Raw genomic sequence first — 27,896 nt, forward strand, 5'->3', positions numbered from 1 at the left:
ATGACACACTAGTGTGCCGCGGCACACAGGTTGCCCACCACTGCTTTACACACTTTTCATTCACACTATCTTAATTCTGAACATGTTCCACGCAATTCTTGTCTCTTTTTTCATTCATTGCTCGCTAATTGAACCGCGGATCATCATCAGCTCAAACATTAAACCAGTGGTGGACAACCTGTGTGCCGCGACACACTAGGGTGCGCCCCGAAATTATTTGGAAATGCCATGAATACTTGTGTTTTGTCTATATACCATGTATGGCATCGGTCGGAACTGATACCAAGGTGTGCCGCGGCATAAAAAAGGTTGTCCATCACTGCTTGCCCACCAAGCAATGATTATAAACAGGAAGTCATCTAAAAAAATCAATTTGGCACGGCATAATAATTGTTTAGTCCAAAACCAGCATGGAAAGCTTGGACCCCCTGTTAATAAATAGAAATGCGCGATATTTACTTACCCACAAACTTCACAGGCTGTTCTTCTTTGATATAAATGAACATAACACACAAAATGAAATAAAAATGACCGATTGTTACATAAAAGCTCCTCTTTTCTTCTACTTCAATTTCAGGTTTTTTTTTCGTTCACTACACAGAAAATTATCACAAGATATCCAACAATGGAAGAAGTCTTCATTGAATGAATACGAAGCTTAACTTCATCAATATTCCTTCAACTTTTATACCTATTTATTTTTTTGCAATATGACATGAAAAGTTATCATTAAAAATATGTAAGTTTCATCAATTGATGAGAAACTGTCAAAAATAGTTGATAGCGTTAGTAGTAGATATACATTAAAACAATCATTTTGAATGACTAGAGACCGTAACATAAACTTGGTTGAAGTAAATAAATAAATGATTGCGTAAAGTGAAGTGAAAACGCGATTTTTTTTTTGTTTTATTTATTCATCAATTATTATTTTGTGTTTATTTCATCGTGCAGCATAATAAGAAGCACAACAAAAATATCAAAACGAGGCAAGCAAAAATAGCAAAAAAAAGAAAGAATCAAGATAGACAGATAAATGAATAGACATATAAAAGTGAACAAAGTGAAGTAAGTAAATGTGTGTATAGTGATGAAGTGAAGTGATCATTGTCTCATTGCTATGCCGCTTTTGGTAACTCAAAGAGATAGAAGCTTCATTGCGGCAGGCGATTATCAAAAACTCTATGGAACATTTCTTCATAATCAATATCTATTAGACATGTCCAAGTGTAGAGATTTATATACAAATGGAAGAAATGATGATGCCGAAAAGGAGGAATCGAGAAATGAAGGTAATTTTTGCACATTTTTTAATCAATCCAGGGTTGGATGGTGACTGGGTTTAAGACCGAAATTTATGAGATTCAATGACTATTCCTAATATACAATGAGCATTCTTTCAAGAGCTTGTTCTCTTAAATATACTATTTAAGCATTCTTGCTAGTGTGCTATAAGCTTACTCTGCTCTTGACTTTATCTGCTAGGGTATTATGAGTGAAACAGGCTGCGATTATTCAACCTTACATATGTTTATTTATAAATAGGGTTCGGCCAAGAGCCGTTCATCTAAGACTGTTGACAGGCAGTTTTAGACGAATCCCGAGTGGACAAAAAAAAGGTTACAACCAGTTGATGGCAAGTTTATGCCCAGTTAATGACTAGTTCTGACGTATTTTTTTCCATTCGGGAATCTTAACTGTAAACTTGATATTTGTGGAGTTTGTCCGGTCATGTCAATTTTATTATTGGACATAGAATTGAATAATCGCATCCTGTTTGCTACATTGTGCTGGTTGGGGTAGATTCAAGAACTATAAAGACAGACAACCCTTTTATTAAGAGAGAACAGATAACTCAGTTGACAAAGTTTGTCACATTTAGTTAGGTGTCCACTCTCATTTTTTATCTAAACAATTTGGACCCTAGTACTAGTCTCTCCAACCCTGCATCCCAATACATGCTCGTCGATACTCTATGACTACTATCAACCCAATTAACACTTACTGATTATAAATTTTCATACACTGCGTAAATGAGCTATTTCCTTTCCGAATTTCAAGTTTTTGTCAAAACTAAATTTTCATAACGTAAAAATATTTTTGGCCAATACCGGTAATTGACCATAGCAGAAGCTTACTATTCAATCACTTAAAAACCATTTTTTAACAAGTTTTGTTTCCGCTGATCGATTGCCTTATAGAAAAAATATGTGTTATGCTTCTGATATTTCTCTTTTTTTGTTTTGTTAATTGACTTATGTCAATTAGCAGCTCAAACGTAACCCGGCACACAAATAATCAGTGATGAATCTTGTTTCGACACAGGAAGTTCCTATTTCTATATTATTATTATATGTTTTTTGGGAAGGAAGAGAAATAAAAAGCTTTCAAAATTAATATTAACAAAAAAAATTAATCAACTGCTAATTTTTTTGGGGAGGAATATACCATAAATGCAACATTATGCTCTTACGATATGCCCAGGTTAATTCTCTCAAGCAAGCAACAAATTTGGATTTTCTTAAAATTCTCTTTTGACCCATTTCGTTGAGTTGGCGCCTTCAAACAATTTAATCTCTTTAAAGTTGCTAAGTTTCGGCCTTTTGTTGTGTTCCTCAATGTTTTATGACCGAAAATACAAAGAAAAAGAAATTCTTTTTAATGAAAATTCTCAGGAATATGTTTCGGAAGATGCAAGGAACCAACAAAAAAATGCAAAATGCTTTTTCTCTTTCTCTTTCTCCCATCTATCCATTCTTCTTTCTCATGTTCGTTTGACTAATTTTTATGGATCATTTGAAAATTGGTTTAAAATGCGGTTTGTGAAATCTTAATTTGTTCTGAGGAATTAAAAAATCATTTCTTTCCTTCCATTGCGGCTTTTAAAGCTTATTAAAAAATCATGCTTTAATTTTCCCATACATACATTATAGCCTATCTCAATGAAATTTAATAATTTAGCGTAATTTTCTCATAAACTTATCCGCTTTTATCTCTTGTTTTGACTTGATGAGTTTTATGTATACTATCATATGCTGGATTTTTAATCATTATAAGAATATTAAATTTGCAAAGATGTTTGTAGTTTCCTTCTCAATTAAAATTATCTAAGGATATCTCTATAAGATATCTATGGAATTAACACAATCAACACCGCTCTGTGTGGGACGTGTTTATAGACTTAAGTTTACTTTTACATTCTAAGCATATGGACATGCGTTCAGTATGGTTCTATAGTGTCAACAATTAAAAATGTATTAAATTGAATTGGCTGTTTAGACCAATGAATATGTAAAGCTGCAATACACACTCTACTTAGTTATTTCGCTGGTCATACAGATCAATTTTGATCCATAACCTCCTACAGGTGTCGTTTGAAGCTGGCTCTATCGCTGGCTTCCACTTGCCAATTTCCAATACCAAGCGCAACACTATCTCTATCGACAGTTTAGAGTTTTTGATATTTAGATACTTCAATGTTCTTATCAAATTCGACATGAATCTCCTTTATGCTTGGAACCATAATAAAACTAAGGTTCTAGAGTAAAACTACACTTCTCCCACAACAAATCTCGAAGGGGACTCGAGAACACACGTATGCGTAGAGGGTACATTACATTTCAAGTGCTCTTACTTACTGAGCTACCGATGCTTGCTAGAAAATATGTCACAAAACTAAATACTTGATACAATGCTGATTGTACATTTATTATCATTGTATGGACCAAGACACAAAATCCAACACTTTAGAGTCACGAACTTATGATCGTTAGATTACAAAATTTAGAAACTGACACACAGGCAAAAAGCATAATTTGTGGTACACAAAGACCATTACGGTACCTAAAAGTGGTTTCTTTTCCTTTTTGGGTTTTCCTCCAAATCAACCCAAAATGCCTAAAACTCTTCACAGCATAAGAGGTAGCATAATTTTCATGCTAATTCACTTTCATACAATAACGATCTGCATGAAATAAGATGAGAGAAAGAGGAAAAATCAATAACTTATTGATGGTGCTTGTGTAGCGTTATAAGTTGCAATTCTCGGGGCAAGGTTGCAAATATTCTTATTTCTACTCATTCTTTAGTTTCGTAATGCTTTTAAATATTTCTACACTTACTTCATTTAACAACACATGACGTCATTTATGTTCACATCCAAAAGACTTTATTGTTTAATATCTTCTTTCCTCTTTTATCGACATGAGAATATACTTCTTATTGTTTTTGTTTTTTTGTAAGGAAAAAGACAAAGTAAAACAAAATCGACGTTTACTTTGGTGCACTATGCTTAATGTTTTCCCTTTATATCTCCATCTCACTTACTCTTTTACTGCTTTTTTTTCATCTCTCATGATTGCATTATCGCGATAATCTATATTTTTTTTCGGCTGATCAACAGCAATTATTTTACCTCTTTACCTCAATGGTTGGTTAGGCTTTTATGCATGAAATGAAATCTCATTTTATTCATGCATTTTTTGAAGAAGAAAATAATTGGAAAGATAAATGATAACATTGGTTTTTTGGCATCGTTTCGATAAGCGTAAGGTAATGCAATTTTGTGTGGTTTTGGAAAATTTTTGAGGTTAAGTGGCATTGGCGCAATTTCAGCTTTAAGCTAGTGGTTGATTGTTAAAATCTATGATCGAAAGCGGAAGGGGACTGTCGTTAGAATTGTGGGAATCTTGTTCATTTTGACAACATCCCATTCTTTGAGAACATAAACCCACTACAACACCCACCCATCCCAACCTCAGTGTTTCAGTCAATTGCTGAATTCAAGCCATTTACTCATATTATCAGATTTGCATATTTATTGTACATTGTGTTGCTTTCTTTGTACAAGTTGATTTCGGAAATGGTCAGTTGTAAACCTTACCATATCTAGACTGATTGTTGGGCTGCCACCCTTTAGACGAGATGATTTGGATAGTCTTTTAATATTTATTCTTCAACGTCCTCATCCCGGTACATAGCTGGAACGCCAGAGGTTTATTTACCGGAATCACGGCGTACCACGAGAAGTTATGCACATGGTATTTGGTTAGCTTCGGATTCAGCCATTGGATCCCCAACATATGCATAATTCAATACCTTGAATTCTATAATATGTTTAGATATCACAAGATTTACTTACTTACTTCGCTGATCATACAGATCAATTGTGATCCATGAGTTCCCTTAGTTTGCGTCTGAAGCTAGATCTATAGCTGAAAATCGCTTAACGATACCAAATGCATTATCATCTCTATCGACAGTATCTTTCCATGAGTTCTTGTGTCGCCCTCGCCGCACAAGACATAAGGACAAAACGACATCAATACCTTCAACTCTCTAAAAACACTTTTTTGGGGAAAAAATTCCTCGTATTAAAGGATAGAGAAAGGAAAATTCTTGGAAAGTGTCAAATGAGCTTAATGATATTATGCTGTAAAGAATTGGAGATTTTAAACATGAGATATCCATCATACAACGTATAGAATGTTCATATATGCGAATTCGTGATGAAAAAACATCACAATAGATTTTTTAATTATGGTTCACAACGGAGGAATTACGTTGTCAGAATTAATTGATAATGATAATAAAGATTAAAAATATTAATGTTCACACTAGAGTTAATTATTTACCTAATATGAAATTATTGTGTGAAATCTAATAAATTCACGTTAAAAAATATATGCATCTACTACTGTATAAGCTGTAGTATGTGTGTATTTCCCATTTGTAATTATTTGCATGCGTATGCTTAAATAATTTTCATACTCTTATTTCAACTCCTCTATAGAAGTAAGAGATAATTAAAGAAAGGCAATTAAATTGCAAGCGAGAAAACTGCCTGCTCAAGTTCCATCGTTAATTCCCAAAGAAACTCTTTACTTCTTACGTTTATCTTTAATTCCAATTTTTCTTTAAAACAATTTAATTGATGTACTCAGTTTGTCCGTGTCTTCATTATGGATTAATGAATCTTCTGCAATCAAACATGATTGCTGTATAGCTTTTTGAAAAGTAAGTCACTTAATAATGTAAAAGATGTTTATTGTTTGAAGATTGAAAACAATCTGAAGGGGACTAACAACTTGAATGAGGGGAATGCAACTAACTGTAGTTGTTTTGATAATTTGAATTTTAAATGACGGTTGATCAAGAATATTTATGTTTTGAGGTATTTTGACTTTATAGTCGATTTATTTGATGCTATCGGACGCAAATGCGCTATAACAAAAAGTCAATCCATCCAATCTTTCAATAACAATTTGTGTAGAGAAGCGATTATTTTATTTAATTCACCATGGTTATTTATTTGCAGCTCTATGTCTGATATATTCATTTTAAAAGAGAATTGAGCTATTATAAGTTATTTATGAGTGATGTAAATATACATGAATATTGAAATAAAATTTACTTCCTTTCCTTTATTATATATACATAAAATATGCATTAAGTTATTTTTGAATAATAAAACATGGCTGCATTAAGCTGCTATTATGTATATTTGTTCTTAACTCTCCTTATGTGCTCTCACTCAAATTAAATAATTATCATTATATTCTTTTATTTTATAGTTATTACCATTACATTTATTTCGGTTTGTCGGATTATGTATGCAAATATGAGTGCCTATATAGATAGCCTTACACTTTTACTCATCATAATTGTACATACATTATCGTGTAAATTATGCTCATTCTCATTTATTTTTCCATTTCAACGAAAAAAGAAGAAGAAGTTATGCAAAAAAAAGCGTACGAGAATTAAGTAATCTATATGCAAGCATACACATTGCATATGAATATTTATGGATAAGAAATTTATTTTTATGACACAGTTTTTCTTCATTTTTCATGCAAATATTTAATTTAATTAAGTTGTTGTGAGAGATTCTTGAGTTTTGCAAGTACATTTTTAGTCTTTTTTTAATGATATTTAATGATTTGCTGTGGTGGACAACCTGTACGCTGTGATACACTGGTGTACCGTCATAATATTTTGGGTGTGCTATGAATTGTATGGTATCTCCGGTTTAGGTCGAGGCAGAGCTTGAAGTCGACTTGGATTGAGTCGATTCAAGTCAACTCACGTCGACTTCAAATGTGCTTGAGCTCTGGGTCGAAGCAGACCATCAAGGTGTGCTGCAAAACTGCACTTACTTACTTACTTCACTGGCAGTACAGATCAATTGTGATCCATGTCCTAAAAGTTGTCTACAGGTTGCTCACCACTGAGTTAATGTTTGCACCAGTTTATCTACATATATGCAAAGTTATGGTCGTTCTTCTTCGTTGATTCTTTATTAATTATTTTATAAAATTATGTAATATATTCATAATAATTCATACTTAGGAGTGTAAGTATTAACATAATTTACATACCTCATCATGTTGGATGTTACTCAGCTTCGTAATTTGCATATAAACATTTTAAAGACCAGGATGGGAGGGAGTGGTTGGATTATTGTCTCAAAAAGCCATTGAGGACCGTATACTTATTGCCTTATTGCTTAACGACTTTTGCACCTTATTGAAATCTTTTGGTAGCAAAATTTGATTGTATGAGTCCTAGAAACCTGTATACCTATATACCTATATAGCTGCTTTCAAAATCCTACTTCTCTGACTGCACCCCTGCAGTCTACTCTCTATTATGACAAAGTGATAAATAATGAAGCTCCGGATCTTCAATAGAACCGCTTCAGCATAGGAGATAGCAAAATAATAGGTTCAAGCTTTAGTGTAACTGATATAATGGTTGTTTATGAGCTGCTGTTACTCATAAAATTTACGTGTTGAAGAAAGACAAACATTCACATTATAATGAATGTGTAAGGAATGATGATGATGGGAAGTAAAAAAAAAGCGATCATAAATAAAGTCAAGAAGAAAACAAACGTTCTGAATTATTATTTTTTTTTTAAAAAGAAATATGATTAAATTAAGTCATTTGTAGTATTGTGTTAATAGAAATGTAATATTTATTATTTTCCATCAAATTGTAATGTTAAGTGCACAGTATAAGATCATAATTCAGTTATAAAGAAGACAGTATGAAAAGAGGTAAAAACATATCACTTACAAAATCCTCTCAACTGGAAAGTGCCTCTTAATGACTCTCCATTTCTTCCATAGTATATACAATGTTGTAAACAGATGACAAATCAAATTAAATTGGGCATGCAGAAGAGACTCGCGTTTCATGCATACAGTCTCATGCTCACTCATTCACATTACGTACTTATTTACTTAGTTGTGAAGCTAAATTACACAATTGACGGGTTCTTATGACTGCAATTCGTAATAATTAGGTAGGATGAATATTACAACAAAGACATACTGATTTAACTAAGAGCCGTATCAAATTAGTTTTTCATTAATTTTCTTCCAAAGAATACGATGAAGATGAAAAGAATGAAAATATTTTGTTAGCAATTGTGTTTAATTTCTTCTCTCTTTACTTACTTGTTTGTTATGGATGTGATAATAAATACAAAAGGAGAAAAGAGATCATAATGTATGAAATTATAATTAAATTTTCATCGTTATACTTATTGAGTGTGCGTTTTTATTTTGGCAACAATGTTGCATCTAAACACAAAGAAATCACGCTTTGTCGAGCGACAACAGCTGCTTTTAGAGATTCTAAAGTTTCGAGGAAATATTGTTGATTGAAATGATTACTTGAATGTTGATTGATTCTGCAATGACATTTTCAGTTTTTAAGTTGAATTTTGTGGAATTCAGGAGAAAGCATTTAGCCATATTAACAACAGTTTACATAATTATTGAGAGATCGTTCTCTGGTGGGAATCGAACCCACGTACTAATCAAGGAGTGATCTTTATATCCGGTCTGATGTCTAACTATTCAGTCACAGAAACCGTACTCTTATTCTGATAGACTCACTTATATATGGCTCGATACCCTAAATCCTGTTGTGTTAATCAGTGATTAGTAACCACAAAGAGTGTATCAAGGATGGGAAAAGTTGGGCGACACGCGGGGCGGGAAGTGAAAAGTGTAAGTAAGTAAGTAAGTTTTGGGCACACTAAAATCGCTATATGTCCCTGATCCATAGTGTAAAAACTGAACTGGAACCTAGATTTTTAGTAAGTTTTGGAAGTTGATCCTCATTCACTAAGAAGTACGAGTTCTCAAGACGGCAATGAGATTGATCTATATTGTGATTATCTTGATTTAGATTCCATCTTGGTTTAGAGAATTTATTGAAGTCGAGACATTAGGAATTCATAGCTAGAATTATGACTCTGCAAATTCTTGATTTAATGACAACATTCAAGTCCCGTAACAAATTTGATCAGCAAAAATGTCACCAATTAACAATCCAAAATATCTGTCTGCCCGTAATTTCCTTAAAACAATTGCCAACTTCAAAACAAAAAGTCCCACAACCGGAATCTCCCGAATCAAATCTCTACTTTAACGATACTTAACATCAAGCTAACGCTTCTTCTGCTTAATTTGATTGAAATCAAAAAGAGAAGGCCAACAAAAAAAAATTGTTCCTTTCTTCTTTTGCGATTATACCGATACACACAAAAAAATCAACCAATTATCATTCATTTTTCGAGATACAATTTCTATTTCATCTGTATATAATTTGATTCCATCATTTTGCTATCTCACATCACTTGCTGCTTCTCTCAAACTGAAGTTGTAATTGCTATTTTATTTAATTCTTTTTTTTGCTGTGACTTTTTTTTGCGTCACATGCCAGAAAATAAAGTGATGAAAAAATATATAAAGTCATTTTTTGGAAAGATCACAGAGGTTCCAAAAAAGGGTAGGAAGCAACAACAACAACAACAACAACGACGACGAAAAAATGCTTTCTTCATGAGAAATGTAGAAGGAAAGCAGAAGAATTAATCAAATTTATATGCTTAATGTTCATCCTTGTATGTATGGTGCCAGATTTTATGGATGGCGATGATTAGGTGGGAAATTTACTGAGAATTGTCTGATAATGGTTGAAGCTGGATCATTCTATGACTACAAAATTAGATTTTTAGTGCCAATTTACAAGGTGGTGATAAGGGACAGTATAAGTACACAACATGTATGGCGTAGTAATACGCCTGATTTGACAAAGTGTTGTTCCTACACCGTGCCATGCCATACGATACCACAGTGGTGGACAACCTGTGAGCCTCGACACTAAATTGGTGTGTCGTATGAAAACTTTGTTTGATATGGTGTGCCGAAAAATTTTCTAAGGCTGAGGTGTGTCGTGGCACAAAAAAGGTTTCCCACCACTGCCATACCGTATCCTCATCGGGGAAATCGTTTCTTGGTCTTCTAATAGTATATCAAGTCCATGAATAGGCCTTAATACCTTAATATCCAATAATTTCAGATTTGAGGCCCGTGATGGGCTCCGCGCTTCTCTAATACTTATTATATCATCACAAGCTTATGTCCAGGAACTATTTTTGCATGAATATTAAAATAATCCGTCAATCCATAAAAGCATCATTATGAATATTTGAAAAATTACTTCAGTAGAAGGTCTCTCATATATACATAAAATATATATATATTTTTTTTGAGAATTGCTGTCTGTATCATGCGAGATGAAAGAGAGTTATAAAGTGTTCCTAATGTATAAATAATTGCTACTTTAAAGTCATTGATTGGGCTTATGGATATGATGAATATAAAAATATTTCATGAGCATATCTCGTGGCACTTACAGCTAATGTCGACAAAAAAAAAAGCATTTAGTTGAAGTGGAATGGAAGTAATTTGAATAAAGTAAAAAAAGCATGTATGAAGACGAAGAAAAAAAAAGATTAAAAATCTAGCATGAAATATCGACAAATGAAGAGTCACTCAATTAAGCAATTTTTCAGAAGTAAAAAAAAATTCAAAGCAAAGTCACATTGAGAACTTTTTTTTTCAACTTCTTTTTCTTTCCTCTTCACTTCCATCATCACACATTTTCATATAATATTCATGTGATGTGATCGCTATATGGAAGGTATGTATAGGAAGAATAAAAAAAAATGTTTTAAATTGATGTTTAATTAGAGGGTTTCTCAGACCTTACAACAAGTCAAAGGAGATACACAAAAAAATGAATATTCATATTCAAATTATATATCACGTCAATTGGCGTCTTTTGTGTCCGTTTTCTCGGGTATAAAAATTGAATCTACGTTTATACTTTTTATTTTTAAAATATAATTTCATTCCATTTCATTTTCAAGGTAATCCAAGAATGAACTCACATTTTTTTTTTGTTCCTTTAATGCTCAATAATTAGGTCTATGTATGTTAAGAAGAGGAGAATTTAAAAAAAGTATTAAAAGGTTTGTGTATTGAAAAATGAATAACGCGCCAGCAAAAAAGAATGTGAAATGTCATTTGTAGCTGTTGACTTTGACGCATTTCAGTCATTGATTCATGCATTGGACATTCATATTTATTTTATGAAAATGTATGATGTCTTTTTATAGAATTGACTTGCGATGAGCAGTGTTGAGTAATATCAAAGAGGCACAACATAGTTGCTAGGGTGCCGCAGCATCGCCGTGTTTATGACAAAAGGTCAAAATGACATGAAAGCCTATTAGAACCTTGTTAAAACCGTGACAGCTAATTTTGGTCTCATCATTTGCACGAATGAGAATATCCTGAGCAGCATAATGCAACGAACCGTAATTTCTGCATTAAAATAGGTCGAAATTAGTCGTTATGGTTTATTCAAGGCAAATTCGGATCTTTGCATTTGTACGACCGTATGGCAGTGCCCTAGAAAACATGTTGTGCTGTTTGAATATAAATAGTAATTCGAGACAGGTCTGGACTTATTTTTCAACATACTTCTGTAAAGGTATTAGGTTATGACAAAATAAGTAAATCTCTTTCGCAATAATACCCTATATTTCATATAAGGAGACACAAATATGTTAGATCTTGATATTGACTGTACAATAAATTGCCATTCCCAAGTCAAAACGTATTTTTGACCATTTGGACCAAAATCAAGCGTTTCTTAAGTCAAGTAATTTGTAACCATGAGCTACATAATTGAAGAATACAGAGTTTACTTTAAATCCATTTAAACCTTAAATGGAAGCCGCCTCTAAAAGTAGTCACATACATGTCTCCATATCCATATAAGTCCCTCCTTTGTTGGTGTCGCTCGGAAATGAACAGGATTTTTTTGTGTGTGTCCTGTTCAAAAAGTTTAAAAACCATTAATAAAGACCATACTTAAACTTTCAAGGCCATGTAAGCTACATAGAGACATGTAGACATGGAGAAATGAAGACAGTAACACTGTTCAAGCCCTTCAAAGCAGGTTGAGAATTTCCACAGATTCAGCACGCAAGACAAATCAACATGCAAAAATTAAACATCCTTCGTCAAAATATGTGCTAAATATAAAACTTTCAAGATCATTTCGAAATCAGCAGCGAGAGTTGCAAGCAATGAAATTGAAGAGAAAAGTAAAATGAAAGAAATAACAAAAATGAATTCCAAAAGCTTTGACATTCAATCAATATATGCAACAAAAAAATGTTTACTTTACATTATATGCTTTTGATCCGGCACCGGCAAAAATATTTTGAGTATAATTTAATTCTCCCTTGGCTTTTTATTTATTTTTTTTTTTGCTGTTGTTTGTGCGGGAAAATATTATAAAACAGATCAATGTTACCTAGTACCGGCCTTTGGTATGAACAACAAAAAAACTGAGCATTTATATTGAGCGGACTGAGACAAAAAGAAGGCATAAGCAGCATCAGTAGCAATCTTTACTTTTTGTTGTCTTCTTTGCATCGTATATGCTGTGTGTTTTTTCGGGAAGGAGGCACATGTAAAAAAAAATAGCGACCAAAAAGCAATGATTTGGCATAAAAATGCCGTTTTATAGCATATACAAAATTGTTGACGACTAGTTTTTATTGTGAGATGCCAACGTGAGCTCTCATGATCGGAATGTTCTCTTTTGTGAATATATAAAAATGCCTCGAATCGGATCCGTTATTTTATATTTTATTTCTGATGCTTATTAGCATCCATCAAACATTTATGCATCATTCAAATATAATTTGAATATTGCCATTTGCAGTTTGACATGAAATCGTATTCAAATTTATATTTTATTTTTTTTGTACCTTTACATCTCCTCATTCTCAATTGTGAATAATTCAGAAATTGCAGTTTTTTTCCTCACATTCCCTCGGCTGCTCAGTGTATGCACATCAACCTTCGGAATTAATTAGCTGAGCACGGAGAAACAAAAAAAAAACTAAGTATGTAAAAAAAAAGTGATGCCGTAATTGTCGTAAAGCTACCTTTAATTATAATTGTATTTAAATGAGCTGTCATTTTGTCTCATATATGGAAAAATAAGAAACATCGCAACATGCACCCGTTATGTGACGCTCATTTGTTTGCAAAAAGTAAAATGTACAGTGTTGCACTTGCAACAGCTCAAGCTTTTTTTTCGTACTTTTTATAAAAACATCATTTGCATGCTCCATGGGCTCGCATTTGCACGATAAAATGTCATTTTTATTGCATTATTTGCAGTGAATAAATTGCTGCTCAACAGAGAGATTATAATTGATTATCATATTTGCACACACACACACACACACACGTTCGTTTGTTGCTTTATGCACCGAAAAATTCCGAAACAATAATTTCTCATATTTGCATTGTTTTGCATTATAATTAGCTTCTTTGGTCATTAATTAAAAATATTCATAGGTATTCATAATCATGCATCATCATTAATTTATCATTTTTTTTTTATTTCGTACAAAACGGAAGTGAAATTGTCCATATTAATTATTATGATGATCAAATGATTTTGATATAAAAATAAATATACATATATACTCTGTATTTTGTTGCTTTTAACATATGTCTATAAATTGATGTGACAGATTATTCACATGTTGTGACAAATAAGGAGACAATAATAAGGTCTTGCTTCTTATGTACATCATCATGATGACTTATATGAGCACTTTTAAAAGTTAACACAGGTTTTAGACAGGTCTTCTGGTATTTATGATTTTGAGTTTGAGGCGCTCTTTTAGATGTCTAATGTAGAGTTTGATGAAGAGTATCAAGCAGAGTTCGAAGCCGGTTCAGATTTTAAATGAAGTCGAGTCGACTTCAGTTGACTTTTCTATAAAGTCTGAGGCGTTCTGACATTATTCTGTTATTGCAAGTTAAGCATCAGACCGAAAACAATGGGTTTCCCGAAGTTTTGTCAACCTAAAGCGATGTCGTAGATTCGATTCTCAAGAGGAACATATCCCTAATACACTTAAATTTAAATACAATATACACACCAGTCAAGTGGACAGCATAATTAAAAGTATGCAATCTTACCTAAGCAATAGCTCATTTCATTGCCAAGCGGATCTAGTTTGGTTCTATAGAGTTTACTGTGGACAGCATTTAAGTAGGGTTCGCTCAAAAAGCAGTCCTGTTTCAAGTCCTGGTTCTGGATACAATTAGAGAAGAGTCCTGTTCCTTTACCTCTAGGAATAGTCAGAGATGAGTCTGATGAGTCCTGATACTTACCCCAGGGCGCAGTCTGAGAAGGACACTGGGCTGCAGTTATTTCTTTCGAATCTTGAATTAAGCTAAAAGCGGTTTTCGATGAACCTTGATTTAATTATGTATCCTTTCTTAATCATTAGCTAAGACAGTGTTGTCCAAACTGTGTTCTGCGGATCAGTAGTGTGGCGGCGAATTCTTTTGGAAATGTTACGAACCGTATACCCTGTCGGGTTAAGGTCAATATTTACCACTGAGGTGTGTCTTGACGCAAAAAAGCTTGGACAGCATTGAGCTAAGATATTGCCAATATTACTCACTTATGACTCTAGTCAAACGGATCTTCAGCCACTATAAAATTAATTATGTGCTATCGTCATGAATGAACAAGCCCTTATTCAAATGAAATAACTTTACAACTATGGTGACAATTTTAATATTCTACGCATACATGAACTAACATCTTCCAGACAATCTAACTGCAATAAAGCTCATTTATCACGCAAACATGCACAACGTATGAATGTCATCTAGACTATAATGAATGTAAAATGTAATGTATATATAGACATAGAAAAATCATACACAGTAATGATTCAGCATTTGTAAAAATATTGTAATGAAATTGAGTATGAATGGATGTGTTCCGATTAGATTAAAGAATTTAACATCCGGTAAGTTTCTAATAAGAATCATTCTCACTTATTATGATGATCATAGGTATATTTTAAGGCAATAGACACATTATATCGGTACACATATTAAGAAAGAATGGAATGGATAGAGAAATTTTGGCTTTTTTGATAAATTAGTAGATCTATAACTTAATTCATTTTTAATAGTTGAAAACTTTTGCTTCTGCTATTGCTGCTCCAGTACCAAATGGCTTAACCATTATTCCATCTATTGCTTCTGGGTATGAAAATGTCTTAATCATAGTATAATTCTCAAAAAAATATTTTCAAGTCAGTTGTATATCCAAAATATATAAAATTAGTTCTATTCACTATGTATACATACATCGATTCACGCTTCATTACTATGAGCAGCATATGAAAGAAAGATTGTTAACCTCAAATCCATTTTAATCTTTTCATTCATACATGTGTGTGGCTCCTACCTCAATTACTCGTTTGGACCCGAAATGTACATACTGTATGTAGCGTGTACAATCTATACACAAAAAAATATTATAATATTCTAAGTGAAAGAACTTTAAAAAATGTCTCGCATCAAAAGTTTGTTAAAATTTGCCTAAAGGCCTTAATTTCTTCTATATTCGATTTAAAGCATATGTGGTGAGTAATCATTAATGTTTAGTTCACTCAATGGACTAATTGGATTGTTTATTCTCTTTCGAAACTGTAGAAGTAAAAAAAATTACCTCAAGAAAATGAATATGAAATAAGCTTTGTAGAAGCATGAAATACTTTTTGAGAAATAATCATTTGAATTCATAATTTTGTATGAATAAGTATAAATAAGGCGGAGTAGGAATGTTTAAGACGCATTTCGAGCATTTAAAAATTAATGAGCCGATTTATGATGAGTTTATTTTTTGCAAAAAGTTTGTGCCTTCCTTAATTAAGGCAATTTATATTCATTAACTTTGCAACAATAACCATAGAAAAATTATTCGATCGTCACTGTAGATGGATCTTCATAGAAGCATAGGTGTTGCTTTTGTTGCTATCTACAAGCTATCTATGTACTAACGTTGCTTTTGAAAATTGCTAATAGGAAACGTAGGCGGAATTGCATAATCATTTAATTGATCAAGAATCCAAAGCCATACCGGCTTGACTCTGACATGGTGCTTTACCAAAATCGAGCTAAATTGGATAACATAACAGAGTCATTTCTGGTACCGGACTTTGAATCGATTATTCGACTTGTGATATTCGGGTTACCATATGCGTAGTTTAATTGTGGGGCAACCACCCTTTAGACGAGGGAATTTCTAGTAAGTTTTCAATCTTTCCTATAACATATTCACATTCTGAATTTCTAGATTTCCAGATATCCTATGATATTTGGCAATTATTCGATTTCAATCTTCTAAATAGTTGATTTTGTGTAACAAGTTGTTTTTATTAGGAATCAAACTCACTTCTGACACAATAACCACATGTCTCATCTAAATCTTGTGCATCTTATCATGACTTAGCGATTCTTTAGTGTCTTGAAACAAATATTGAGAAGAACTGTGTTAAAACATGCAAATTAACATTTAATGATGGCTGTTGTCATAACTGTCTCCATGCTCATGTCTATCAACGCAAAGTATTCTTTACAGCCAATTCTACAGTCACAAAACAATCATCAGACCTTTCAAAGAATTAGCCATCGAATAAAAATAGACCAATTTTAATTCCAAAATACTCAACCGAGAACATTTCGTGTAACTTCTTTTCAATTTTCCCATCTCTTACTGTTTTTATTTTTAATCTAATTCGAAACATTCCAAAACATAATTATTCAAATCATCTTTTATTTACCAACTTATTTATTCTTCACTTACATATTATTCATTTCTTGTTTCCTCTTTAGTTTATAATATTTTCATATTTTTTTTTTTTGGATAATATTCAAAACGAATAAAGAGAAATAATAATGAAAAATTATAATAATTCTGTCTAAAAAATGTAAGAATATTCACATTAAAAAGTAACAAACATGCTTGTGTGAGCATTATACAAACCCGAGCGATACAGCTGAAGAAGGGTCCGTTAACATACTTTTATTAACACCAAGTGGAATGCCGCTTATCAGCGAGAGGAGCGGCAATGGTCTAGTTGGTTAGGAAGTTGAGCAGTTGACTCAAAGGTCCCGGGTTCGATCCCAGGCAAAATTGAGTCGAATTCAGGTGCTTTTCCGCTGTTCTAGTCTTTTTAATTCGGTTTGTGTGATTCGTGACACACAAATTGTAGCTAGGTACTTTGCATTGATATACTCTGGATCATGCAGCGTGCAGAGTTAAGGAAAGCTTAACTTCCATTTGGACAAAACCGTGACCACGACAAAAACTGTCGTCTTCAAGAAGTCAATAAAAAATCATAGCTGCTTGATGTTCAACGTATTAAAATCAATATATTGTGTGCATCATTGTGAGCACAGTAATAAATGGGACACAGCAAATGCATAATTTATATATGGCACCTCTCCATATAGTCGAATAGTCTCCAATAACTCAGTGGTAGGAGCATGTGACTAGAAATCATAGGACGTAAGTTCGAATTCCACTCGAGATCCGTTATTCGGAATCTAACTTTTTCATGTCAGATCAACAAAAGTTCCGTGGACGGAGCCTTCTTCATTTGTGTCGCTCGGGTAAGTTGTTTATGAGCAGCAAAATCATCTTAGACACATTCTCGCAAGCTGTTAATTAAATATCAAGTTTGTTTGTAAGATATTTCTCTCTCCCTCTCACTCTCTCAATTTTTATGCAAAGAGAAACACATTAAAGCTCATTATCTTGTTAAGCAATGTGTTTAAATGATTTCCCCGCTATTTCGCGCGAGCTCACACAGGAAATAATCAAAAAAATAAAAGTTTCTTTTATTAGATTTTGATAAATGAATGTATGATGTATGTTAATTTTTAATGGAAGAACGTTAGTCCCAAAAAAAAAAAATAGTAATAACATGAGTAAGTGAGTGCCTCAAAACATTTTAAAGAAATTTGAATAATTATGCAGATAATAATCACAATGAATGAATTATAACTTAATGCGAGCTGAAGCGTAGAAAGAGCTACAAGCAATGGGCTAGTTTTTTTTTTTTTTTATTGCGAAAAGTCAGGCTTCATAAATTATCATCGGGAACTTGACTACACAAAAATGTACATGAATATTATTTTTTTTTCGGAGGTGCTACATATTTTTACAGCGAATTTTAAATGGAATTTTAAATAGTAAGGCTTTATTTCATTTTTTTTTGATAGAGAAAATGAATTATCGCCATCACATTAAAATTGTTGAATGCAGACATAAATTACATAACAATGGCATAAGAAAGTAACCAAGAAGAAAATAAAAAGCTTATTAAATTTTGATTGCGTTTTATAAAGCGTTTTGATGTGTGATTTTATGCAAATGTATAAACAATGCTTCCATCTCACTCCATTGCGTCTATTAGCAGAGATTATTATGATTGCTGTGTCATTTTGGGTCTTACTTTACATTTTGACTTGTAGTTTCACTTACTTACTTACTTACTTACTTACTTCGCTGGCTGTACAGATCAATTTTAGTCCATGACCGATCGGCACACACTGCAACATTGCCGTCACGGTGACCTGCTTAGAACCAAGCGACAACAACTTAACGAATACAACAGAATTGGTCATTTGGCAGTTGATTCTAGGTATGATGCCACCTTGTCGCCGTGATGGGATCATATCAGTTTGTGTCAATCGGGATGGAGTCCCTCAGATGCCTCTTAAAGTTGGCTATGACACAAGATTTCATCTGTCAATTTTCAACATCAAGTGCAATACTGTTTCTATTGGCAGCTTCCTTCTAAGAGTTCTTTGAACGCTCATGAGTTTTGAGAATTAGATGTGCAGACCTGCAGCTTTAGGCTGTATCTAATAGTTCGTCCAAGGGTGCAGGCTGGTGTTTTTCAGCTGCAGACATCTGTACATAAAAGGTTGACCAACACTGATCTAAACTAATCGCAACTTCCAAATCCAGACCAAAAATTACAGAGGAACTAACTAAATGCGCTTAAATGCTAACTCCAACAAAACAAACTAACTTTTTCACTTAATAATTGAAAAATTATGGAGTATAGGATGGAATATAAAGAAAATGAATAAATAGTAATTAGTGCGTATCATATTTCATTACACCTGACTCAGATATAGAATTTACATGACTTCATAAACAAACTGTTGCTGTTTTAAACTCCGAACTCATAAAAACAGAACACAAGAAATTTATGTATATGCATACTTCGCGTGTTTTAATTGCATAAAATTAAAGCAGCAGCAACAATTTCATATATTTTTTTTTCAAGTTGAAGTTCCTTCCTTTGCTTTCTCGAAACTGGCATTTCACATAATTTTCTTGACGTTTGCAGTCACAACTGTCTGCGTTTGTCAGATAATCGCATTAATGTATATTCAAATTATGTTATGTAAGGTTGAATCGTTAATTAAGGCACTTCTGGAATTTGCTGTCATCCAGAAACATCTGCCATTTGATTCTCACGTCTTTTTTTTTTGAGTACGAAAATTTTTCTTGTGAATTTTTTTTAGGATTTTTTTAGTTTTAACGGTTTTTCTTCACCCTTTTCGGATACAATGTAATGTAATGGAATTTAGGAATGTCTTACAAAAATCTGTAAAAAAATTCGTTAACTGTCGCATTTTTTACTGCAAAAATTGTACCCCAAACTTTATTGATGAGTAAAAAAAACGATCACAAAAATTCATTTTCTTTGTTCTGGGGTTCGATGACTCTCGATGTGTACTGTACGTACGTAAAAAGTAGGGAAACTTTTCACCTTAAAAAAATCTTTTAAATTCTCTTAATTTTAATATGAAAAGAAATTCGTTAAAAAACAAACTTTTTTCTTTCACATTTTTTTGTGCATCGTAAAAATGGGGTGAGAAATTTTTTATGCTTACTTGAATGACTATCTGAAGATATATTAGATTACTGTGATCAATTTTATTATTATGGGAATTTTTGCTGCAATTTTTTTACTTAGTTTTTTTTTGGCGCGAAAGAGATTTGCACAAAAAAACAGAATGTGAATGGCTTTAAATGACATTTTTCAAGTCTACTCGACGATGACTAAAGGAATTATGTAACAGTTTTTTTTGATGTCTGATGCAGTAATGTGAGAAATTCTGTTTGATTTTTTAATAATTTTTAACATTTTCTAAATTCAGTTTGAGGCTTATCAGTTAAGAATCAAACTGTATTTTTTGATTCTGTAAGGAAGCAGTGAATCAAATGGTTTGTCAATAAAATCAGCAATTTAACTTTTAAATGAAAATTTTAAAAAAATCCACAACATTTAATCTAGTCGGTTCCCGAAATTTGTACTCTTTACGTATGTCGTGACACTCAAAACTGCAATTATTCTAGTCATCCTATTAAATATGTTAATGTTCGGGCTTGTTAATTTGATGATAAATGACTGAATCTGATTTTAATTTAGCCACAAATGAGACGGCAGTCTGTTTTACGGTTGTATATTCAAAAGCTGATTTCTTCGCTAATGATATGCTATGGTACGGCAAAATTATGCTAGTTTCGGAAAAATCAGCCCCTGATCTAAGCAATACAGGGGTATTTAGGAAGCCAATGTTTGACCAAATGTCAAGTGTATGCCCTGATATCGCTTTCATATGCTTTATATGCTGATTTTCAATTTTGGAGATTAAAGATGCTCCAATTTTCCTCATATTCTAATTATCATTAACAATACATCAATGTTGTCTACTTTAAAAATTTTTGCGATAAGACACAGCTACAATCACAATCGTGTACAGCGGGGGGTTCATGATATTTCCTAAAAAATCTTGGCGATACACTAGTTTGACCGGATACTAAGTTTGAACAACACTAAGATACATGATCAAATTAGATCAGTTCCAAAATTCAATATTTATTGAGCTCAGTTACTAGATTTGATCTATAAAACCAATTGCATACCCACAAATTGATTAGCCTGTTTATTCAAATTGATTCTAAAACCCAAAATATCTAATAAATATTAACGAATGCGCTTCCATTCTAACCAGTCTAATATTTATAGCACATTAGATTTTCTTTACGATTAAATTATCAATTTAAAGCGTTGAACTGTTTTTCGCCTTAATTGACCCTTACTTACTTTAATTTAAAATGTTTATTTTTATCAAATGTGTATATTTGTATTATAAAAAACGACTGCAGACCAGTATGCTGTTCAACGCTTTTATCTTTATTACCATCAAAATTGAAAAAAAGAAGTAGAAGAAGCAACAAAAAAAGAGAGAACAGAAAACGACAGCAACGAGGAATTATAACAAAACGGTAGTAAAGAAGTACATGAATCTAAGACCGAACAATGGATATATAATGGAATGGTTGTCATCTGCTCAACTTTTTTGTCACTCTAATTAACAAAACGCGCGTGGAGCAATACTAGTAATAGTTCCGAATGTGACACGCGATCAATAAAGAACCCCATAAGATGAAAATAAAGAAATTATTGTTTGTTAAGGCTTTATGGCATTCAACCTTCATTGGTTCACAATTCAATAAATCTCTCATTCTTTATAAAGTAAAAAGGAAGGAAAAAAATTTCAATAATGTAATGCCTAAAGGGTTAAAGTAAGTAAGTGATGGAATGAAGTAACAAGAGAGAGATTATATGTTGCCAAAGTGTGCTTCCTTTGCATTATTCTTCTTATTCTTATTCTTACTTCTTCTTCATCCTCCAACGAAACCGAAAACGATCGATTCTCTACTTTCGATTCTGCAATGTAAAGGTGCAAGGAATAGAAAAAAAAAGGATTTCATTTCTGATGTTTTATGGTCGATCGTGTTTCATTGTACAAATTAAAGGCATAATAAATGAAATCGAATCTTATTTCTTACTTCTTTTTTTAACGTTTGATGATTTTACAATTTTTTATATTATATTTATGATTTGTTAGAAAAGGAAGTGCATTAATGCGTAGGTAAAAAAAATTATTGGATAATTTTCATCTCCTTCTACCTCAAAGAATTTAGCTTGATGATGCAATACGAATTTTAAAATGCGTTCATTTTGGGGCTCCTTAAATGCATATGGCATATGGCATAAACTGGATTATTAATCATGGAATTAAAGTTATGTTTTGAGTTGAAGTGGCGTCGTTTCTTTAATGCTGGAATGTCGAATTAATGAGGTCCTATTTCTAGAATCTAGATGATCAATTGTCATTGTGATAAATTGCGCACATAAATCTCGAATAGCACAAGTTGAAGCTCAATATCACAAATCGATTAATCGAATATCTCAAAATCCGTTCCCTGATCGAGCTAAAGTCACAGCAAAATTCGGTCTATCAACGACACCATGCTGAGGTTAAGATGACCTGAATGAGTGGATAACCGACTTGTGTCATTTGGAAACCAGTTGAATGCTGACTATAGTCTCATTTTTAGTCAACTCTTGATTTGATAGACTGACAACTTGATGAATCTATTCCCAAAAATCCACAACGATGAAATTCCCGAAAATTAAGTTACAGACTGACTTGCCTCTGACCTGAGGTCCATTTTTATCATATCTGGCCTGAGGCTTAATTTTTATTTAAGTATATTTATTTAAATAGAGCAAGTCCTTGTGACTGTGTTTTTGACCTGTTATGGTTAGTGAATATATTAAGGCTATGAATTCAAAAACCTAGACTTGATGAACTTTCGAGTATTTTCGTCTTCAGTTGATTGAATTTGAGCTACATATGTTAGTGAATACAAAAAATGCGTCAAAACCTCATCCAATACTGATCATTCTACCTGCTTTAAAGATAAAATTTCAAGAAGCTACGGCTTAAAAACCAATTCAGATTGATCGATCAGTGAATGAATATTTGATTGAAATGTTCAGCTATGAATAGAAAATTTTTACATTTCATGATCTCAAAAAAATCCCAAATGTGTGCACTATTAAACAGTCCATTAATTTTATATATCTATATAGCTATAGCTTTTTTTTGCAACAAAGGATGATCCGATCAATAAATTGTCTCCACACTTCACGACACTTTTGTTCTTTAATAACTTTAATTTTCTTTCATGAGAAGTGAGAGATCACATTGACATTAAAAATGATTCAATTGTTGTCCATTCACATTTCATTGTATTACTGAAAATGTGTGCATTGATTCCATCTCTTTCTCTCTCTCCTTTTCGTATGGCTATAGCAGGGGTGGACAACCTGTGTGCCGCGACACATTAAAAATTGCCATGGGAAATGCCATGAACAGTAGGTCGTGTGTAGGTTTTCATTATTGGTCGAGGCTTCACTACATCAGTTGTTTCGGAAAATAAGGTGTGCCGCGTCACACAGGTTGTCCACCACTGAACTAAAGTCTGTAAAAGCAGTAAGCAGAAACAAAAAAATCATATCATAAAAGAGAGCACAAAATTATATAAAAATTGTTATTGTAGGTGGCAAAAATGAGAATTGTGAGACAATAAAAACCAATAAGTATCGTAAAGCAGTCAACCGGAGCATACAAAAGCCAATTTTTCTATTTTACAGAATCAAATGGCACTGTTGAAATTCATACATTGTTTTCATATTATGGCACAACTGCAGATGTTTCTCGATTTTTAAATTTTTTTGAAAAAATCATCATCGCTGACTGAATAGGAAGAGTTTCACAATTAACATCCAATAGAAATCAGCATCGTCATATTAGATCAGTTAAAAAAGGTAGCTGCGTAACGTACCTTCATCCTTGTTGTTAGTTTTTTTTTGCACGCGTACACACAAAAAGTTAAATTAGACAAAAATAGAATTTTAAAATGGATAAAAAATGAATAGTTTTAAAGTTGGGGTTGTAATAGCTTACCTTCATGTCTATATGCTTATATGCCAACCCTTACCGTCATTTAATCATATTTCACAGGCATTGTCAGAACTGTTTGAACAATACAATGCACACACATGCATGCATGTATACATTAATAATGTTGAAGGAATAGAAACACGCATTTTAAAATATACTTTGTTGTTGCTGTGCTGTGCTGCTCACGAGACAAATTCTCTTTAATAATTTATTTACTTTGAGGGTTCTCGAAGGATTAAATTGACAACAGCAACAAAAAAAAATCTCAATTCAATTTGGGACAAATTTTTTTTGGCGCGAGACACAAACAGCAACTGTATGCTGTCTATAGACATTTTCTCACATTTTCTTATTCATGACTCGATGATTTAGTCGGATTTTCACGCTCGTCCCCCAATTTTTTGGTTCGAATTTTCCAATCTCCGTTCACACTCCTTTAAAATTCCGGCATCATGTTTACTGTACGGCGCATAAAAAAAACTCTTTTCTCCTTCAATCCAACCCCTTTCGGATATACGGTATAGCATGTATTCTTTCATTTTCAAGGGAACAAAAGGGTTTATGTAAAACATGACGCAATTCCTTCGAATCACAGTCGTTCCCTTCAATTTGATTTACATAACATAAAAAATTTAAATTCTGTGATTCGTTGTTTGTTGAAATGCTAATCGGTGTATAAATGGAGAACTTTATGCTTGTTGCTGTTGTTCGCTTCATGCACTGGGAGTTGCTTTTTTTTTTGAATAAATTTTACTGAATTTTGATTAAAAAATGGTCGTTTAAATAATGCTTATTTTAATTAAATTAAGTCAAGTAGCTTAACTTTTATTTGGGTAATGTCTGTTTTGGACGCATTTTATAGTAACTGGGAGGGTTTAATGCTCGAGTGGACAAAACTAGTTGAGGGTACTGTCCATTTACTGACTAGTTCTAACGTATTTTTGTCCACTCGGGATAGTGTGCAAGATCTCGACAATCAGACATCGTAGAGAAATGTAGTAAGAAGCATTACCTTTCATCTATCGAGTTATTAAGGCATTGATTGGTCTCGAAGAATAAAACTTCTAACAGGCAAAGTACTCATTTCTCTGTACAGAGCTTCTGATCCATGGCCTCAAATAAATGTAAACTTGATAAACATGCTATGAGCGCATATCTCAGCTTACTCTTCTTGAAATCCAAATGCAAGCATCTTAACACGTTAATTAATTATTTTTCATTTCGTCAGCAAATTCACGTAATTTTTCAAGTTCAAATTTTGAACTCAAATAATTTGAATTTTTTTCAATCGTTAAAAATTTGAAATTGTAAAAACCGTTAAATTATAAAATACATTAATTTGATTCGCTGAGAGATTGAGATTTGAATGACACTTAAAGTTATAATAGACATCATTTATGAATGACCTAACCCCTAATCAGAATCAAACTACACAAAACTGCACAATACATTGAAAAATGCTAATTAATTTGCTCACCCAAAAATCCAGACAAATTCATCGACAAAAACGTGTGTCAAAAAATCAACATAATTTTGAATGGAACCGCTCTAGTCATTCACAAATTTAGTTAATACAACAAAAAAATAATAATAGCAGAAATACATACTTGTAACAATTTCTATAGAAATAAATCTCTCTTTTATTTGTCTGCATAGAGCATAAATTTAAGAAAATGAGAAGCATAAAACATACGTGCTAGAAATGTATTGATTTGAATAACAAAGGGCATTAAAATAATTTTTTTTTTCTTTCCTCTATATACATATTTATGCGCATGCTTTTGTCGAAAAACAACAAAAAAATACGTAAAGAGAACTGTAAAAACGGCGATACAAGTTGTGCATAATGGTAGTAGCATATAACTTTATAGGCTAATGACAACGACTAGGTAAATTGCCATTTTTTTCCACCTTTTATCGATATATAACCCGAGATTTTATGACACATGATATATGAGCGAAACTACACAAAATACGTCGTTTATGATTATTATTTATTTGCAAGCGCACAAGACACACGAGTTTATACATGAAATGAGAAGGAATAAGAAATTATTCCTATATGATTCGCTTTTAGCATAGTCATTAAATGGGACATAAACAGAAATCGAAGAAGAAATGAAATGTAAAGAATGAAGTAAAAAGGCACAAGAAAGAGAACCACGGTATAGAAGAAAAGACATACACAGTCTAAACAAAAGAAACAGAAGCAATCGAAAGATGCCATAATAATGGTCGATAAGCTCATAAAACATGAATAATATGCTTGGGCCAGCAGCAGTAGTAACAGTCAGTCGTCATAACAGAGAAGTAGGAGAGAAAGAAATTCAAATAATAAAAACTATCGTTTCTGAAGAAATGAAAATACAACAATTCGATTGCAATAAAAAAACTTGTACTGTATACATATACATAGTGTGTACATATGGCTCATGAGAAAGCATATCAGACGACTATAACGTATAACATTACCGTTTCTCTAATACTTTTTCTGTTCATGAAATTCTTTCTGTCTTCTTATTACGTCGACGTAGTGGAAAGAGAAGAAAATTGCAGAAAAATTGAACGAGATGTGTCATTGACCATTGTTTTTTTGTTGTGGCCCACAATCGCCGCATTCACTTACAAAACTATAACGTCTCACTCTCATCAAAATCATAGTCTCATAGCGTCGAGAATGAGAAAGAACTTTCGGAGATTTATATTCTTATGGCCATTCGTATGTGTGAAAATAAAGATGTATGGGAGTCTTGATGAGGGTGGACAGTATAACTGACTCATACATATATTAACTAAACCCCCTAATTAGGAAAATTTTTCTCTTTTTTTCTCTTCCGACTCGAGACTCGAGACTCGATTTTTCCTCCTTTACAATAATCGCATGTATATATAATATAATATTGTTCCTTCACATTTTTACTCATTTCTTTCTGTTTTCTTCACATCACATTCGGTGAATGTACGCTTTTGTATTTTTTTCGCAGACAAACATTACAATGAAATGAAAACACATCAGCTTCCGGTGATGCAATTACAATCATTTAACTATCCAAAGAATGTTTCAACGCTCCCAAGTCCATCTTTGACAACGTCGTCGCTAATTAATAATAATAGCCTGTTGACATTTCAAGACATTCAAGACATAATGATGCACCATCATCAACAGCAGCATCAACAATATCAATACAATGAGCGGCAAGTGAAAAAAGAAATTCTGAATGAAAATTTACAAACCATATCAACTGCATCATCATCATCATCGCCGTCACCAAATACATCAACAAAATTGTCACCAAAGCACAGTTCTTTAATGGATAAAAATTCAAAAGTTCATCCATTGTCCGTCATTAAAACTGAAGCATGTGAAAATGGCAGTAAAATTAGTATTAATCATTCTATACAAAATAAGGCTGATACTCATCACAATAGCAATAGCTGTGGACGTACTGTACGTGAAGAACTTGAAGCAAGTCGAAGTAAAATTCCTAAACTTGGTGAGTATGGGAACATTTATGTGTTGGGAATTTTTATGAGAATTAGGTTGGAATGGATCTGGAATTCTTGAATGTTCTGGAGATATACATTGGGTCATGCATGGATTGATGCGCAATATCTGAATAGCAGAAATTGGTTAATCGTTCAAAAATTGAGTCCTAGGCTGGCGTGACTCACAATAGCAGATTAAGAGCGAGTTTTCAAGAACAGAGTAAACTGGGTGCAACGCTTACAAGCATGCCCATCTGATGAAGTGCATTCCCTTTGTCTCTTAGATTCTGAATTTGTGTC

The 27,896-nt window shown here is 32.7% G+C and overlaps 1 protein-coding gene across 2 annotated transcripts in view; it reads left to right on the forward strand.

Moving 5' to 3' along the window:
• Window positions 1–580: 580 nt before the first annotated feature.
• The window catches only part of nub (nubbin), a 41,239-nt gene continuing 13,923 nt past the window's right edge, over window positions 581–27,896 (forward strand). The window contains exons 1-3 of one of the 2 annotated variants that reach the window (XM_070636508.1): window positions 590–739; window positions 955–1,292; window positions 27,095–27,604. In XM_070636508.1, the coding sequence (XP_070492609.1) occupies window positions 1,121–1,292; window positions 27,095–27,604 (682 nt within the window). In that variant the 5' untranslated portion in view covers window positions 590–739; window positions 955–1,120. Of the gene's footprint in view, window positions 1,293–27,094; window positions 27,605–27,896 lie in introns of both variants that reach the window. The other variant, XM_070636507.1, reaches the window with a different exon arrangement.

The sequence above is a fragment of the Chironomus tepperi genome, unplaced genomic scaffold (genome assembly GCF_022539635.2).
Source record: "Chironomus tepperi strain 1889 unplaced genomic scaffold, CSIRO-AGI_Ctep_v1 contig_128, whole genome shotgun sequence".
Lineage (NCBI taxonomy): Eukaryota > Metazoa > Arthropoda > Insecta > Diptera > Chironomidae > Chironomus > Chironomus tepperi.